General features: G+C 40.8%; 1 protein-coding gene across 7 annotated transcripts in view; it reads right to left on the bottom strand.

The window, feature by feature from the left end:
* Positions 1-19,760, bottom strand: part of MAPKBP1 (mitogen-activated protein kinase binding protein 1) — a 164,881-nt gene that overhangs the window by 5,624 nt on the left and 139,497 nt on the right. For 4 of the 7 annotated variants that reach the window (XM_053283011.1, XM_053283008.1, XM_053283009.1 and 1 more), the window contains exons 21-30: positions 17,127-17,275; positions 15,861-15,910; positions 14,729-14,965; positions 14,146-14,315; positions 12,356-12,492; positions 8,503-8,691; positions 7,153-7,228; positions 5,803-6,104; positions 3,888-4,934; positions 683-771 (exon numbers count right to left, since the gene is read on the bottom strand). In XM_053283011.1, the coding sequence (XP_053138986.1) occupies positions 683-771; positions 3,888-4,934; positions 5,803-6,104; positions 7,153-7,228; positions 8,503-8,691; positions 12,356-12,492; positions 14,146-14,315; positions 14,729-14,965; positions 15,861-15,910; positions 17,127-17,275 (2,446 nt within the window). The remainder of the gene's footprint in view (positions 1-682; positions 772-3,887; positions 4,935-5,802; positions 6,105-7,152; positions 7,229-8,502; positions 8,692-12,355; positions 12,493-14,145; positions 14,316-14,728; positions 14,966-15,860; positions 15,911-17,126; positions 17,276-19,760) is intronic. The other 3 variants (XM_053283012.1, XM_053283013.1, XM_053283014.1) reach the window with 2 other exon arrangements.

The raw sequence follows: 19,760 nt of genomic DNA, 5'->3' as shown, positions 1-19,760 counted from the left end.
AGATTTAGAGTGCAGACTTTTCTCCTTCTTCCTTCCTGTACTTTCCTCCCTGACAGAGGCGTTCTTACCCCTGGACTTCCAGGCTAAGTCCAGGGCCTCCACACCCCATGGGAGCCCCCAAATCCTCTTTGGTCTGTCCCAGGTGGTATGGTTGTTGCACTGCTGGGCCTGCACTGTGTTGGGCAGCCAAGCATGACCTCTGCTTTAGAGACAGAGCAGGGAAAGGGGAAAGAATGTGTGGGCGGTAGAAAAATATGTTAAATAAATAAATTAATTAAATGAATAAATACTAGCCTGTATAACTGAGCAAAGAGGCACCTTTTTAAACTGGTGATTCTCTTTATTTAGCAGGGGAAGAGCAACTGGCCCTATCCACCCCCAGCACAGTATCCCTCCAGTTGAAAAGCGTATTTCATTGAAAAGCGTATTTAAATATTTGTCGTATTCCTACTGTATAAGTTGTTCATTATCACAAAATGATTGTAACCATGTGAAGTTGTAAGATGCAGTTCTACTTGGCTTATAGCAGGAAAAAAATAAGCACAGCTGTCTGCTTCAAAACACAAACATTCAGAAGCTCTGTGCTCACAACCTTAATCATACATGTCTAACTTGGCTAATATGGATAGTCACATGAAAGCTTTAAGATCAACTGAGCAGCTGGAATGAAGGGATGACTTACCATATGGTACAGATGGATAGCTTTGCGCATGCTGTCTTGGAGCTCAGACACAACATGCTTGCATTGCTCAACACTGATGGAAGAACCTCCTAGGGAGAGAAGAGACAAGAACATGCAGGCACTAAGCAGTGAATACAAGCACAATCCAAATCCTGCCACCTTTCTCTCTACTGCTGAAGTTCTAGACATCTCATGCAAAGTTACACATAATAAAAACGTATTTGTATCCTGCATCCCCTCTCAAAAACATCCCCAAACCATTAATCAAGTGAGACAGTACGCTACACGCTAGCCACACACACAATTCTAGAAGTGCATCTTATTGCCAATGTTCCTACTTTACTAATTTTTAGCACTTCCTAATAGGAAAAAACACCATTAGCTGGATTTGTCCCAGACACTCTACAATTAGGCCTATGCCAAGATCAAATTCCCTCTGATTAAAACCTGTATCAGCAATCCCCAAACTATATGCCAGGGTACACTTGTGTACTGCAAGGAACTAAGTAGTTAATAGCTCCTACTAAAACCTGGGCATCCACCCACCCACAGAGGCTGCCCCATGCGTGGCTCACTGTTCTGGCCTTGCATCTTTTGATCAGCCTTCATTGGAGGTAGGAATTTCTGCCACATCTCTGCATCGTAATTATACCATTCAATTGTCCCCATGGCAGACACATAGAAAACTTCCTGCCTTCAGAGGAGGCTGTCTGTTACATCTTTGCAGTTAGCCACTGCTTTGTGAGTCCCTCTTTCCATTCAGGAGGCATGCTCAGAACAGTGAACAATGAAGAAGCACAAGGTGGGTTCCTCCTCCTAGCGTTTGACATTCTAAAGGAAAACCTTTGAAGGTAAATAATACCTCTAATTTTAAGTCAGAAAAAAGTCCCTTTGCTATCAGTTGTCTAGGATATACTGCCCTACACGAAGCTCAACTAGACATTAGCAAGAGTAACCCCAAAAGGCAGCAATATCTCTTGTCAAGCAACATTACCAGGATTAGATGTAATATGAGCCAGCAGGAAGATTAATCTGTAGTCTTGGGCGGCACAGAACAACACCACACCACTTTACTGCCTTTTAATAAAGACAGACAGTTTTTTCTGTTGAGCTGCTGCCCATTAACCCAGCAGGTTCTACTATCTGAAGGCATGTAGTGACACAAGATGAATGACATACAAATAGACACAAACACACATGGTTGGCCTTTATTATGTCCTGCTGCATAATTACTCACTTGAGACTACTACTGAAAGTTCTGTTAACCTATAAAATAATGTTATAACAAAGATCTGTGTGCTTCTGAATTAGGTAGAGAGAACCCAAGGGGAGAGGCAAATGATCAATTTTAAGCCACATGAAGGATTGCAAGGGTAGTGGAGGCAGCTAACATCTCAGATCCACATATTATTCACCGATAAGTTACAGTTCAAATGAAATAGCTTCCATGATCTTGTATGTTATTCTTGCTAAAATTAGAACACCAATAATTCTCTTTTCATCCTCTGTGAACTTCTTCCATGGTTATTATGCCTTCACACTGAATACCAGCACACAGACATGATGGGCAAGTTGCTAGTTATTTGAGGACTATGTTTGGATGAATGAACTACAAGGCTTCAGAGGCAATGAGGATGCAACATCAGACATGAACACCAGATGGCTGCTGTGGTAACCATACTTTGTATCCCAAAGCATTTCCTGAATTTCAGTGCAGTGCACTATATCAGACAGAAGTATGCACATTCCATAGATGGAAAGACTGACAGCAGATATATTAGGTAACTTTGCACCAAAGTTACATGCAAGCCAATAGCAGAGCAGAAGATAAGAACTCAATTCCCTTCCTCAAGCCCTGTGCTCTGTTCATTCAAATGCACACAGTTGCTGTAATTTTAAAGCTTACTTCACCAGGCCCTGCAAGCTGTCAGAACACATGGTGAAACACTAACTTTTAGATTAGTTTTTAAACGCTATTTCATGATGATGATGATGATATTTTGTGGGTTTTTAAAATTATGCTGACACAGATGTTGTGACATTTTATTAATACTTTGTTCTGGATGAAGCTTATTGTTTGTTGCCTTCCATTTTTGCGGTGACAAGAAAGAATGTTTACACAAATATCTTTTAAATATATACTGGTGAATTTGCTCTCTCCCCTTGTCTTGTTTTCCAGCTTACAAATTGGGGGCTTGCAGAGATGCATTGAAGCAACATGGTTCATCTTAGCATAGTTTTAGTTGGCAATGCTAAATAACTAGGTTCATATGATCTGCAATGTAAAAACTGATTCAAACAATTGGAGTTGCCTGTGACACAATCTTTCACAATAGGACTATACCAGTTCCAGATGCAATTAAGGCAAGGACTATGCTATTTCAACACCCAAACATGGCTTCCAATCTCACATCTTGCCAACATGTCTTTCCATTATAGAACCCCAAAGCTTCATTCTGCAGCTGCTTGGAAAACCATGGATGTTTCCCATAAGCTACAGACATGCTTTCCGCCCCCCTCAATAGCAACGGTTACATGATATAAAACAATTTAGCTTCTAAGTTTGGCCAAGGGTACCATTTTTAATGCATACTTGAATAGAATTTCAAACTTTTAACTCAACTACTGTATCTAGCTCATATTCTAAGGTAAACAAAGCAACCATTTGATGAGAATTACTTGCTGCCAACATTTTTTTTTACTATTTTTACTACCAACTTTAAAAAACACACCCCTATTTATTAGCATCCTCAATGACCATGATACACATATGAATGCAAAATATGAAGATCTCTACATATAATCCATTTGTAGTATCAATCTAGCATCTGCCTTTTTACAACTCAGCATAGCATACAGGGAGATAGTGCTGATAGACACTGACGAACAGAGGATTAGAGGATTATATAAAATTACATTATGTGAGGAGGGGAATGTCATTGGACCAACAGCAGTAGCAACAAAGAGAGAGAGAGAACTAATCTAAACCCTGGAAGTTCAGGCAAACATTTGGCAGAAAGCTTTGCTCCCCATTCTGTACTAATACTTGAGAATTATATTTGCCTCCACTTGTTCTACTTCCTTTTTAAAGCAGGGAAATGCGTGAGCTACATCATCTGTAGGATTTTGCAAACACAGAACACAAGACAAAACTAGGAGCAGAAACTGAGAACAGAAAAATGAATGTTAGGCTGAAATGTCTCACCATTGAAAGGATGGCTTATGGAACGAGACAGGTGCAGACAAGACGAGACAGGCCAGAAGCTGGACGTAAAGAAATGTGATGGAATTGTGAAGCGGTTCACAAAGACAGGAGACAGAAGGGGGAAGAAGCTTAGAGATGGATATCCGTGCACACCTGAGTCCTCTGCCAGGGCTGCCACTGTTGTGGGAGACCTCGGCTTGCTTGACTGAAGCTCATACTGATTATCTGGCACACAACCAGCACTTATGGTTCGCTCTGCACATTCCAATGGATTGGGCTCTGGAGATTTTGGATGCAGACCTTCAAATTCTTTTAGTTTGGGAGTAGTAACTTCTTGCTGGACTTCAGTCCTCACTAACATTTGGCTGTCTTTCAGGGTCTCTGAAAAGGGGCTCCCAGGGCTATCTTTGCCAAGTCCCAGAGGCATAGCTGCTTGGCTTTCCATCTTGGAGGCTCGCCCTTCAGGGAAGGTGGGTTTCTTTTTACCAGTGCTAGCAGGTGACTGGGGAGACTCTGACTCTAGTAATGTTTTTGATTTCGCTGTTGGTGAGAAAGAAGCCAATGTCGGTCTATCAGGTAGTGGTTTGGGGATGTCAAGGATCAAGTGGGCACGATTAGATGCTAACTTGCTGTGAAAGGATTTGGGTGATGAAGAGCTGGTGACTTGCTGAAGAGCTGGTTTCACTGGGCTATTTTCTTTCACAATAGGCTTGTTCTTCTCAGAGTCCTCCAAAGGATTTAACTGTGTCTTCTCTGGTACTTGTGAACTGATCTTCACCTCAGTTAGTGTTTCTGCAGAGTCAGCAAGGCACAAATTCTCTCCCACAGATATACTACGGGTCATCTTGGCCATGAAGCTAGTGGTAGGATTCATGTAGGACTTTGGTTTTGTAGCTTTACTGTCTTTGGTTTGTGAAGAGTTCGAGCCATCAATCTTCAACAGAGTTGCAGACAACGTCCGACAGTGATTGGACCTGGAATCCTTCTCACCTACCATTAGCATCTGAGGACGTTGCCTGGCAGAAGGCATCACCCCTGGAACCTTATCTGTGGAAATGGAAGAAATAAATGCACAAAACGGACCTGGAGCTATTTGTGCAGGCAGAATCAAAATAGCTCCAGTTTTTTTTAAAAAAAAATAATAATTAATTATTTCACTTCACTTTCTGGGAGAAGCATTATGTAAAACGCCACTACCTGGGAATAATTTTGAACAACTGCCGCTTATTCTATACACCTCTTCCCCAAATATTATTGTCTAAATTGCTGACCAAAGACCTGACTAGAGGTAGTATTGCATGTACAATTTTAGCTTTTTGGTCTGTGCAATGGGTTTCATTAAAGAGAGAGGTTTGCAACAAATAGATTATACACGATCACTGGGCTGCAACTGCTGGCTAGGTATCAAACAGGAGCGTTACTAAAAAAAGATGTGGTAAGCCCCTTTACATTTGTACTTCTTGCATTGTGCAGAGTACCACCCAGGGTAAAAGCAGTCCAAAACTGGGTGCAAAACCATTCTTTAGCTATAACACATATTTCTGGTTATAATGGTGGAATGTGATCTGTCTCTCACCCTTAACGTAGGTTACGGATGACAGACAAACCCTGTAATCCATTGGGAATATTTTCTATATGCCTTGCATTAACATGAATGAGAACTTCCTTGACTCTGGACTAGAAACTTCTACCTTTTAAGCAATGGCTGATTTCTAGAACAAATTAAATTTTCTTCCCTCCATCACCAATGCAAATGTGATTCCTCCTGTGCATTTTCAGCTCAAGCCACCCTGTGTCATACAGGCACAATTCACAGTTTTATTTCTGAGCAAACAGAGTATTTGTTCTTGTCTCTAAGTTTAAATGTTGGAGGAATTTTTCACCATTTCATCATAGTACCAAGCCACTTGCTTACCATTATGAACAAGGTCATGAACTGACTGCGATTTCCTTATCACCTCTGCTCCATTACTATCTGCGAAAGACCCAACAGATCTTCCAGGACCTCTGTTGATCTCTAAGGCAGGTTTTCGTTTTCTCTGCACATAGAGAGATCTAAAGGAATTCACATCATTTTGAAAACTGCTGTTCTCCACCGAGATGTCCTGGTGGTCAATTCCATTTTTCAGCAGATGAGCAGAAACTTGATTTGACAAGGCAGAAGTCTGAATTGGTTTCTGATCAAATACCAGATTTGATGAGGAAAGTGAAAGTTGCCTATCGAGACAAAGATAGGACATGATGTATATCAGATGGAACAAAAAAAGTACTATGCAATTGATTCTTAAGAGTGACTCAGTAATTTTTGAAGTCTTTTAAAGAGTAAATACTGCAAACTGAAAGTAGCATACAGAACACAAATACAGTTTCCCCTTGGATGCAACAAAACAGTAAGTAGGGGAACACATTATCACATTATTTGACAGAAGGATTTAGTTTAAAAGGGAAGCAAGGGCATGGCAGAAGGAGAGGTTCTGGCAAGGGAAGACAAGGGTTCCAGCACGAGTAAGTTATGTAAATTCCTCTCTGCTCAGTATATCAGTTTTAGACCCTCATTTTCATCCACTTCTTTACAGAGACCTGTACCACATGAGACATTAATTCCTGCTTCCCAGGATTCTACAATAAGAAATTAACCTCCTTTTCTACCTGAAATCCAATTATTTTAATACTAACTTGAAAGCCTTGGGAGAGGAGGCAAACTCAAACAAAAAGTGAAACCAGCACCTCAGTAAGTCCTTGTAGAAGTCCTTTTTCAATAAGCAAAAGTAAAAACCCTCCCTTTTATGGGAAAAAAACCACAACCTTAAAAAAGAATTTTTTAACAGGTCTAAAAAATTTCTTTTAAAAGAAATAAAATTCTCATGCAGTGTTTGGAGCTGCTTAGTCAATGAAATAAGCAGTTTGCTAACTGAAAAAGAAATCAGGATGAAGTTCATCAGTAAACAAAACCGAAGAGCATGTTTTTCACTGTCCAAGTTGAATGAAATGCAAAAATAAACAAATTGCATAAATGGTGAAGAGTAAGTCAGATGACAAGATTAATTCCTCGTTCTGTATGTAAGCCAAATAGGTTTTAATCAATGATCTTAATCAAACTTGGGAAATGAAACAGAGGTAGTTTGCATTTAGATGATTTGGATCTTAGAACATGAGACTCTTTCACTAAGGTACATCAGGACCCAAAAGCTCAAGATCTGAGGCTGTCAAGTCTGAGCCAGAACAATGTCACACTGTCCAGCATTAATGAGAAGTAGAACTCTACCTGAAAGCTGGAGACTGGGACAGAAAGCGAGAAGAAATACTGTTCTCTGTTCTCTCCAGGGTTCTACATGATCCAGCTACAAATTAAAAGGAGGAAATATGCACAAGTTAGGCAACAAAACAGGCCTTCTGGTTAGTAAAGCAGCTCACTTTCTATTTTGTTCACAGGTTACAGTGAAAAGAGTGTAACTCCCTAGAGCAGTGGTCCCCAACCTGGGGGCCTCCATATGTTACTGAACTACAACTTCCATCAGCCCAAGCTATAATTTATTGTGGCTGGGAATGATGGGAGTTATAGTACAGCAACACCTGGAGGCCCCAAGGTTGGGGACCACTGCCCCAGAGCATCACAATTTGTTTCCTATGCAGCCTGATCCCATGCATTTCCCTCAGAAATAAGGCCCTCTACATTCAATGTAGCTTACTTCCAAATAAGCATACATAGGATCATAGGCTTATTATCTAAATACTCAGGGTAGGAATACTACATGACCACATGCTCTTATATTAGACCTCATCAGCACTAGTGAGTGGGTTCTGATGTAACAACGAACCATGGTTTATTTTATTTTATTGTGGTTAGTTTTACCATCTGAACCTGCAACACTTCACTAACTCAATGTCTGAAAGTGACTTATAGACTTAGGTAAAGTGTAACTGTAGTTTGGTGTTCAAGTCTGAACCTGCCTCTTAGATAAACCTTGTTTTATTTCTTTGACTCTTCTCTTCAGGGCCTCCCAGTCACAGAGATGCCAACCCAGAGCAGCTGTCAAACAGCAGCCTTACACTGGCTCTCACTTGTGCCAGCTCGAAACTGTACCTAGTCTGCCTAGCAACTTCTTAGGTCATCTAGAGATGCACACATATTTTTCAGGAATCAAAGGGGACAATCAACTTGGAAAAAACAATCACCGTTTTCTCAATCTGTTGCTTTGGAATGCCTTCCATCTCTCCCACTACATTCCTGCTAAATCAGGAACGTCAGTGTTTGCTACATCTGATTAAGCTCCAAGCCACCATACATCCATCTAAGTTCCAGCACAAACAGATGGGCCAACATGCTAACATTTCTTCAGACCAGCAACAGAATAAAAATACCATTTTGAAAAGCCAGAGAAATATTTTATGCAGCTTTCATTTCTTGCACCACAAGACTGTAGCGGTTGTTCTAAAGATGTGTCTGCCTCAGTGTTCATTAATTTCTTTAGCCCACTAATGGTATTGGTTCCCACAGTTGTCAAGCAAGAGCCACAAAAGGTGGCAGCACTGATGGTTTAAGCAGAAGTATAAAGAAACCATTATGAACAAAACATCACAAGATAGAGAGCTTTCACTGGTTTGGCAAATGTACCCTTTTCACCATTACTGGCCAGAGTCTCGAAATGCTGCTTGAGAAACTTCTCCTGATCTGGAGTCCTGGGGACATCTCCCTCCAACAGTCCAGTGCCTGCATCTTCCTCATCATCTTCTACCTCCCCTTCCACTTGTTCATCCAAGTCTGAGGTACCATCCACACTGAGAGGTTCTGTGCTCTCAGAATCTGAAATGGAAAACGTTATACAGTGCATTAAAAAACAGGTTGCTTACCTTAACAGATAATCTGGTAGTGATCCACTGACAGTCACAAAAGCAGGTTCTGCAACTGCACATACCAACTTCGAGATAGATTCTTTAGCTCCTTGATGTGCCCCTTCCCCCGCCGAGTGTGCATGCTCTGCACTCGTTACATTTGGCAGTTGGGTGCCATTTCCCTCAGTTTCTGATGGCTGTCAATGGCATACTATTGCAGTATTCATTCATTCTATTTAATTTCCCTTTCCCAATGCTTGCTTTCTGAGGCAGGGATGGATGGGCGGGTTTTGTGACTGTCTGTGGATCACTACCAGATCATGTTACAGGTAAGAAACCTGTTTATCTAGATAGTGATCCAGTGACAGCCACAAAAGTTGGTGACTCACGAGCTTCCCCTAGCTGATGGTGGGAAAGGCAAGCTACTGAAGCACCCGTTTAAGCACCGCCCATCCAAAAGATGCTGCCGCAGCTGCACAAAAGTCCAGCACATAGTGTTTCACAAACATCTGATCAGAAGCCCAAGAGGCTGTCGTACAAACGTCTCTAAAATTAATGCCCGAGAGATGAGCTGCTTAAGCAGCACATGTCCTTGTTGAATGTGCTTTGATAGCTGATGGAGGATCCACTTTTTGCAATTTATAAGCTAGAAAGATAGCCTCAACCAGCCAGTAGGCCAAGCGTTGCCATGAGGGTGGCAAAACTTTGTTCTTGCCTTTGTAACACACAAATAGCCTCTTTGTTTTTCTGAGTCCAGTCGTCCATTTCAAGTAGAACAGTAGAGCGTGTCTGACATCCAGACTATGCATCACATGCTCCAGCAATGTCATTGGATCCCTGAAAAATTTGGGAGTACAATATTTTGATTCATGTGAAAATCTTTGGTCAAAATTCTGAGTCGACACACATAACCACCTTATCCTGGTAAAATTTAGTCTAAGGCTCATCAAGGCATTGAGCTCACTAACTTGTTCAGCCGTGGATATTGCTATTAGGAAAACTGTCTTTAGACCTACCAGTTTCAATGAGGCCGTAGCCATGGGCTCAAATGGTTTCTCAGTTAAGGCTGATAGGACCAAAGGCAGGCTCAATTTGTCAACAAGTCTCCCTTTGTCAACAAGTGGGGACGAGACGACCTCACAGATTTGTCCTTGTGCTTCTTTGGAGATGGAGCATCTGAACTATCCCTCTGTGCCTTTCACATTTCCTTTTCTCGACAAGAAGACTTGTGCTTCAGTGTCGACTCTGGCTTTTAAATATAGAGTTTGACTCTGACGTCAGTGGTCTCGGTGCCAGAGATTTAGCTTGCATAGATAGAACAATCTCCAGCTTTGACTTTGGCACCATGCCAAGCTTTGAGGGTGTTTGGGGCAGCGACTCCCTCAGGGATAGAGCTTCCTCCAGGAATGCTACTTTCAGGTGAGCTGCCCAATCCTACAAGGTCTGCTTAGAAAATGAAGTGCAGACGGAACAGTTTGCAGCAGTGTGCCCTTCCCCCAAACAAAACAAGCAGAGGTCGTGGCCATCCATAGAAGGGAGTTTTGCCTCTGTAGTCAGCACACCTTTCAAAGGTGGTCTTCCCCTGGGGAGAGGTCCCACTCATAAGGAAGCAGTCCAAAACACCAATTTAGTCCTTCAAGCAAATAACATCCAAAAAAACTTTCCGAAGTCCATTATGAAATAATCCACTGATGCAAACACAGCTAATTAAAAAAAAAAAACTAAAGAGAAGTCCTTTAACCGTTCTGAGTCAAAGGATCCATCAAATCACACCAAATACTTAATTATTTATTATTTGTTTATTTATTTTTACATTTATATCCCGCTTTTCCTCCAAGCAGCCCAGAGTGGTGTACTACATACTTAGGTTTCTCCTCACAACAACCCTGTGAAGTAGGTTAGGCTGAGAGAAAAGTGACTGGCCCTGATTCACCCAGCCTGTATCATGGCTGAATGGGGTCGGGTCTCCCCGGTCCTAGTCCAGCACTCTAACCACTACACCACGCTGGCTCTTCTGATTAGAAACAGAGTAGTCAGAGTCAAGTCCAAGATCAATCTGTTAAATAAGGGAACAGGTAGAAATCCAAATTACAAACTTTCTGAGGAGCCAAAGACACCGAAGATCCAATTGCATTGGCAGTCAGGAAGAAACTGAGGGAAATGGAACCCAACCGCCAAATGTAACGGGCACAGAGCAGGCGCACTCGGCAGGGGAGGGGTACATTGAGGAGTTAAAGAATCTATCTCTAAGTTGGTCTGCGCAGGTGCAGGACTCACTTTTGTAGCTATCACTGGATCACTATCCAGATTACAACTTATACAATAGATGATATACCACAACAGAAATCAGAGTGACAGCCCTAGTTATGGCCAATGCATGACCATTACTGAAAGCAGCAGCCTTGCAACCTTGTATTGAATGGTTTATGGTTGTTAGCTGCCCTTAAAGCTATGCTAACAGGATGGGATATAACTTATTTTTCAACAAAAAATTATAACAATGTTTATATAGAAAAAGAAATAAAATGTCTGCAAAGGGCACACAAACTAAAAAGAAACATAAGGTAGACACCAGCAACAACCACTGGAGGGATTTGTATTGGGATTGGATAGGGACAGTAGTTCTCCCCCTGCTTTTTATTTTTGAAATAATGAAACATGAATTAATAAATGTGTATGGGAAAAGATGCAAGACTGTTGCTTATTACAGCAGCCACAGACCAGCTGTAACATGTATTCTGGTCTGGTAGAGCTCGATACGTTAGCTTTCTCAGTCAGGAGACAAACCTGAAAATACCACATAACAGAGGTACACCACCATGGAAGGTTGGAACTACCATATCTGCATCTGTATTACAAGTTCTACCTCCTACTAGTATGTTTGGGACTATCAGTGATCATGGGGATTGGTTTAATTGACAACTGTTATTCCTTGCTAAGAGACACTTTTTAAAATGATGGCTCTCTAAATGACCATTTAGCAGGGAAGAGCAACTGTCTCTATTCATCCCACCAGAATGTCTTGTCCTGTAGTTGTCTGCTGGTGTCTCCCTTGGGCAAGATCCAGACTAAATCAGTCATGACTAAGTCCCATTAAAATTAACGGAACTTAAGTTAGTCATGACTGACTTGTCTCATGGACTTCAAAGATGCTCTTTCATGACTCACTTGGTCAGGATTCAATTCTGTCCCTTCTGTGTGTCTGTTTTTTTGTTTTTTGTTTAGAGATGGCTCCCTGACACAGAGGGGTACACAATCTTATCCTTATTTCTATGAAACCACCTTGAACTTTTTTGTTGTGAATATGTATGTGTTGTCAACAACAACAACTGGCTTGCAAGCTGAATCAGTATACGAGCCACCCACATACCACAACAACATGGTTGCTGGAGAAAGTCAGGATCCGTAAGCATTCTAAACCTATTTCCAAAGCAGTGCAAGGCCTTTTAACCTTGAATGCTTTTGGTGCCCAAGATTAAATTGCCTTGGGGTGGTATTTGCTTGATTCTATGTGTATTTTTAATTTATCTTCTTCCCATATGCATTAATGTTATGTACTGTATTGCTATGCAGCTAAAGTTTTCAGAATGGGTGTGCTACAAATCCAAATAAATAAAATAATTCAAATCTCTCACCTTCGTTCGGACTTGATAGTCGGCTGCTACTGTAATCCATGGAGCAGGCACTGTCAGGGCTGTGTTTATCTGGGCATCCATTGTTGTGGTAGCCTCTACCTAGCTTCCCATGGGGGAGTGCTTTTACCTGGAACTCACTACGAGAGAGGGGAAGAATGCACTATGAGAAAAAGTTTTCCCTTGTTTATTTTTTTAAAAAAGCCATTAAACTCTTAAAGACTTTACCTAGTCTATTAAACTTTGGATCATTGAGGGGAAAATTTAAGCCTAACTTTTTCACCATTTATGCAAAGTTATTTTGCACTTCATAGAGCTTGGACAGTGACATTTGGACTGTTTTATGTGTGGTCAATATTCAAATGCTGGTTCTCAGGTACCAAACCAATGCTCCTATGCCTACATGTTTCCAACACTGCAGGAGAACATTTGAGATGGTTGAATATATAGAAAAGTTGTGTATCTCCCCCCCCACAGACCAAGCATTCTCTATAAAGACTTCAAGAATCATATCCACATAGAATTTGACGCTTAAGCTACTGCCTGTGTATATATCACTGTCTCTTGCAGATAACCCTGCCAATGAGTGAAAACACCAGTTTGTATACATATAATTTAAAGTAATTAAAAACAAAACAAAAAACCCATACAACATCAAGACAACAGCCCTTGCCATCCATTCCTTGCCTGGACATTCAGCTCCAGCTCCAGAACGTATTTTACATAATGCAACCAATGGTCCCTTGGCCTTATGTTGAAAATAAAGGCAGCAGGCAGACTAGTTAGCCATTACTACTATGTGCTATTAAAATCAAGGAGACAGGTTAGTCATGACTAACTTAGTCTGGATGGTGCCCATTCTGTTTTTGGTATACATGAGGTTCTTAGTTTTGAATCCCAGTCACTACATTAGAATCCAAATTTTAAATCCACTAACAATGAACATACTATTTACCTTAACTGACTAGCTCTGATAACTTGCAAGTTCTGTAAGTACTGTGTCCACTGTGCTTCTAAACACTATCCAGAAGTGTCCCCCTCCCATGTTCTAACTGCTCCAAAAGATCATAATCTGTTCTGTCTAAATATTAAAACTATAAAATTAAATACATAAAGCAGCAGTTGCTGGAGGGTGGGTAGGAAAAAGGACTAGTGGTCCAGTCCACAAATCTCTGGAATGTAATAGCTCACGTAGGCACAGCTAGAGCTCACAGACATAACATTGTATATTGGGGAAGGGAAGGGAATAAAGCAATTACAGTCAAGTTTTGCTCAGAGAAGGAAAAAAAGGGAAGGGAGAGTTAGACCATACAAAGGTGAGAAAGACTGAAGGAGACAGGGTAACAAAGGAGACTAAAGTCTCTCTTGTTTCACTGTTATCACTACATGACTTCTCCAAGTCATGATACTGACATCTGTAAACAGCCAGTGTTTGGTGGTTTCTAGAGCAGTCTAAAGCATTTCCTTAGTCAATCTTAACCCAGATAAAAAAGTGAAAGAACAAGATGGAGAATAGGAGGACGACAAGAAATCTACAAAACATTCATCCAAGGAGAAATCTGATGGCGGCTCATATGAATGATATGAGACTAAACAAAGACTATTTTAATGAGCTTCAGTTCATCACATTCTAGAAATAACAGGTATGTCAGCATCTATACAATCCTACAGTAACTTTGGGATGGGGCTGACCTCTACCAAATTACCAAATCCCCTGAACTTGGAAGGTTGGAAGTTGAGAAACACAGACTCAGAGGCTCATGACAAGGCCCAAAAAGAAATTTATTTTTGACCTGTTAATGTCTGCAGAATGAATCTCATCTTGTTCTGGGTAGATGACACATTCTTCGCTCTCTGAAGGTTCTAGCTCCTGGGGGAAAATTCCACCTTCACAGGACACAAGTCGAATAACATGGGGTCGAACACAAGGCTGGGTCTCCTGAGAAGATGTGGCGTTTCCAATCTGATACAGAAATGAAGTCAGTTACCAGAGCAATATGGGACATTCTGGGCACACTGTAGAAAAAGCTATAGCTAACAACATGACTTAGAGGCAGGAGCTGATCCACTGGCCTTAGTCCCCCCCTTCATATCAGTTATCTACCATAACAGACTACCATACCAGAAAACAAACAGATCTTCTTATTTACTTATGTTTTTATACCCATAAATCCCAGCAAACTCTGGTTTCTTGGTTGAGTTGCGCTCCATCTAAAATAGGTCCCATCTGCTTCCCGATAATGCATTGCTTTATTAAGAGTCTATTATCTTATTATAGTCCCCATTAGTCAGAATTCAGAGAGGTCATAACTTGACTATAGAATTATGTCCCTCCCTTTAGTAGTTTGTTTCTCCATCAAGGAGGGCAGTTTTTACCTTAGGGACACATAGAGGGAGAACAGCATGCTCTTCTTGGTCATCCCCATTGCTGGCCTGAGATAAAGAGTCTCGACTGGCAGACCTGGAGACCGAGAAGGACTCCAGTTGACGCAAATCAAGCATGGATTTAACTGTCATCTCTATGCTGCTGGTTGGTTGGGACCAGCGTCCACGCTGGCGAGGTGCTTTGCTCATGGTAGTCTCTGCACACTGGATCATTGCAATTTCTTTTGCCTAAAGAAAAAGTTAAAAAAAGACGAGTGGTACTTCAGTAGATCTGCTCAGAGAATCAGAATGCCCCAAACTCAGCATAGCAAAAAGTAGATAATAGTACAGAATTCGAAGAATCTCCCATTATCCAAAAGAATAACCAGAACAATTACTCTTCATAAGATAATAACCACAAGATTGTCAGATGAGAAAGGACATCATAGAAACATATTAATGAAAAACTATTAATATGGTGTATCATAATTATCTACACATTGGTGGTACATCGGTGTGCTCTCCTAAACTAATCTTAGCATATCTGAATATTTTACTTTGATAGTATGAAGAATTATTACATGATTGGTTCTTGGCAGCTTTCCCACTTTTTCCCTGAACAATATGAATACAACAAATATTTATATACAGCTTTTCAACAAAAGCTCCCAAAGCAGTTTACATAGTTATAAATAAAATGGTTCCCTGGCCCCAAAACACTCACAATCTAAAAAAGAAATAAGATTTATACCAGCAACAGTCACAGGAGGAATGCTGTGCTGGGGATGGATAGGGCCACTTTAAAAAGGTGCCTCTTTACTCTGTTAGCAGGGGATAATGGCCTGGGAATACTTGAGGGATTATTTGGTGCTTCTCAGAAGGTAAGTTGTTATAAATAAGATCTACCAGATCAACTTCATCAGCTAAAAAGCAACCTTAGGGTGAAACGAGACAAGACATTTACTGCATGCTTAGCACTTGCACATCTCTCCTCCCCACCCCAAAGAGTAGCTTGATCTTCCCCATGGATCAGGATCATTCATGAGCAGAAAGTGGCGTTGGCACGTTGGCAAACCAACTCCATGAATACTTATTCACCCTTTAGCTGTACTTTTTTATTTTAAGAAATGTATTGAAAGCTCACCCTCCTCATTTCCCAGTGGGACAAACTCCTTGAAAGAGAAATTTCTGGATCTAGAAGGAAAAACAAAATAGATCAATTGATATTCCAAACAAAACTTTCCAACTTCTGTTTTCATGTTTCTTTCCACTCCCCCAGCTCCACCCAGCCTAAGGGTGGGTAGAGCTGTCTCTCACTCCACTCTATGCAGTCTGATTATTTATGTATTTATTTATCATATTTCTATACCACCTGATATGTATATCTCTTTGTGGTGTACAAAATTTAAAATATTTAAAAGTCACAAATTAAAATACATGACAGTGAACACTTTTTTAAATTATTAAAATTTGCTATGATTATCATATGCAAAACAGCAAAATCTCAACATATTCATTTGTGTGTGGTTGGCCTTTAGGGAAATATACAAATGCATACACACACTGTTGTATCGCTCTCTTTTAGTAGGCTCAGTTTTAATATGCTTAGAAAGTTTTTGTAACTCAATAGTGGAAGTGAGAGTGCCAACCTCACATCCCAACTCAGGAAATTGCTCTGTTTATTTTTATTGTATTTATATGTTGCTTTTTGGTAACAGTCATAAGTGAGCCCCACCAACACTACCAAAGCAGCTTACAATTAGTAAAATATGTACTATTAAAAAAAAGAAACCAATTACACTCCCACATTTGAAACAATCAACATTTGTGGGCAACTGGTCTCAGATGCACAGAGCCAGCCTGAAAATCTCATACAGGCCTTCTCTTCATTTTTATTGAGCCCTCAGGCCTTGCTTACAAAGTAATTATGCTATTTTCTCCCTATGTCCTCAGGATATGGATTGTTTGGAGAATCATTCTACGAGAATTGGCAGTACTTGGATACACCTTGTAGAAATTTCTAAATCATGGCATTCCTTCAAGCTGGCAAGATTACAGGAAATTGTTGCCAGGTTCATGAAACTCACTAGGTGACCTTGGGCCAGTTACTCTTCCCTCTCAGCCTTAGCATCCTTGCAAGACTGTTGAGGATAAAGTGGGGAGACCATGTTGGCTGCTCTGAACTCATTGGAAGAAGGGTGAGGTAAAAATGAACTAAAATTAATAAATGTACCACTGGTTCACAGCACTTTCTCCACATAACTCTAGGTCTGCACAGGCAGAAAGAGAATTGCATGGGGGAAATATGAAGTAAATTAGGATGCAAGACAGCCAGAAATCTATTTGCTTCCATACTAGTTCCCTGTGTTAATACTTCCTTCTAAGCTATCGTCCACTTGTTCCCTTATACCTGAATCTCTTTCAGTGTTACAGTTGGTCTGCATTTGTAAAGAGTGTAGCCCCTGCAACTCATCTTCATCATTCCCTTCATCTTCTCCATCTTTATCGCTGTCTGAGGAGAGCACTGGTGCGGATGAGAGGACAGAGACTGACTCGTGCCTAGAAGGAAGGAATTATATTTGTAACATAAAGCATATGGCAAATGCGAAGATTCTCCATCCAAACCATTATTTTACCACCTCATCAAAAATGTTTTGAGGCAGCTTACAAGCATCAAGATGACAAATGAAAACAAACAATAGAAAAATAAAACAGTTGATAAAACCAGAGGCACTAAAAAATTCACATTCCATACCACAGCAGCCAATAAGGCAGTAAATTGATGGTGAAAAAGCCTGGGCAAATAAAACATTTTTTATCTAGCACCTAATACTCAGAAGAGTAGATGCTAGGTATGTGTTCCAGAGATGGGGGCATCACCACCTCCAGTTACCACTTGCTCAACCATGCTCCACAAGTGCGAATATCTGAAGTATGCCTTTCCAGAAGATCTCAGGCAGGTTCTTGTGCACAGCACCACCTCCTCACCATGGGGCCACAGCAATGTTTTAAAATAGTTGGGAGCAGAACCTAGATGCCAAGTCATTCTGATCTCCAGAAAACCCAGCTACTCAGCTTAAGCAATAATGGTCAACAGATCAGGTGACAGCATATTATTATTATCATCATCATCATCATCATCATCATCGATTTCTATACCGCCCTTCCAAAAATGGCTCAGGGCGGTTCACACAGAGAAATAATTAATAAATAAATATTAACAGGCTAAACACACACATCATAGCTAATCCATAGTAAAACACTTTGATCTTTCAGCCAAACTATTTCCCTCTCCCCAAACTGAGACAATAACTAGATCAACTTGAGAATATTTAAGTCCCATTGGTTTCAATGGGAGATAATAGTTTCTCCCACTGTAACTAAAAGGGACTTAAGTGCTTAAATTTGGCTAAATTTTGTCCCCATGTTCACTTTTCCACACATTTTGTGTAGTTTGACCCTTTGGGAAAGGTGGGTGGGAGGAAACTAATGCTGTTATGAGAAAGACTGTTTACAAAGTAGAACTTTGGCATCATAACTCAGCATCTTGGTACTCTGCTAGCCCTGACACACACAAAAAGAAAAGAAGAGTGCTCAGCATACCTGGGATGGATCCTTAATCAAAACGGACAAGACAGACATTCCTGGCATGAGCCCCAAGCATAAACTTTCTCCAGCAACAGATGCTTTTTTCCCTTTTGGCTAAAGTAGGAACTGAATCAAGTCAGCTATGACTGGCTAGTTTCAAGTAATAAGTCACATTCAAATCCATCAGCATAACACCTGGTCCATGACCTTACATTAAAAACGCCAAGTGTACCATTAGCAACTTTTATGGTGTGCTGCGAGTAGGCGTCCAGTGCAAGACATTATTCAGGAGACAAAAATAACTTGATCTACCAAATATGGGACAGTCTGGCTAGAGAGCAACTTTCCTTGGAATGTATAAGTTGCCAGCAGTCCAAGAACAAGGCAAAGGGACAGTGGAGCTTTTAGTATTAGCTGCTTTATACAACAGGAAAATTCTGATGTTCAGTTTCATAGGCTTTCAAAACCCTTGCAAGTGCCACCTTCCCAAGCTACTATTTTGAAAAACCAACCCACCACCTCTAAAACTGAAAGTAAGCTAGGATGGGAGAATGATAAGCTTGGATGGTTTTGACCTTTAAGGCCTTACATGGCTTGGGACAAGGGTACCTTTTGGACTGTATGCACCCATATGAATCTGCCAGGGCCCTCAGATAATCCAATCGAGTGCTTCTCTCGGCCTCGACACTGACACAAATTCAGTTGGCAGGGACCAGGGATAGGGCTCTCTCAGTAGTGAACCCCTGTCTTTGGAATGCCCTCCCAGAAGGGCTTAATCAGTCCCCCTCTTGGCTTAGTTTTAAAGAGATCTTTTAAATTAAGTTTATAAAATACTGGTTGTGACTGTCATCTAGTTTTAATCCTGACTGCTGTTTGACTTGTTCTATATTTTCTGCTTCTATCTTTTATTGTGTTTTAGGATTATTTATTGTAGTTAATGTATTTTACATTTTTATTCTTTTATCCTGGATTTTATATTTGTGTGTTTTTACTGTAAGCTGCCCCGAGCAGTGGCAGTGTACTGGAGGAGCAGGATATAAATATTGTAAGTAAATAACTGAATACATACATGCATAAAAGACTCTTGGGGAGCAAGAGCACTTGCAGAAAACACTGCTGGGCATAGCAAGGATTAAGCACCCCTCCTTCCACTAGATTCTCTTCACAAAATGCAACTTTTAGTCCACTTCAGCAAATGCAGATTTGGAGACTCTAGCCCATAAAGCCCCAGCAGACCACTACTTAGGTAGGGATGGTTGAAAGTAGGCTGGTATCTTGAGAAACTTCTTGCTTCCATAATAAATAATCCATAACAAAACTAAAGTGCTGTTATTGGAATGATGTACTTGGATAATGATGTACTTAGATCTCCAACTGGGAATTGACAGAGGGAGTGTGACTCTGTTGGTCCTTTTGGATCTCTCGGAGGCTTTCGATACTATTGACCATAGTATCC

This window comes from Hemicordylus capensis, chromosome 1 (genome assembly GCF_027244095.1).
Source record: "Hemicordylus capensis ecotype Gifberg chromosome 1, rHemCap1.1.pri, whole genome shotgun sequence".
NCBI lineage: Eukaryota > Metazoa > Chordata > Lepidosauria > Squamata > Cordylidae > Hemicordylus > Hemicordylus capensis.
This window is presented reverse-complemented; position numbering and strand designations above follow the sequence as displayed.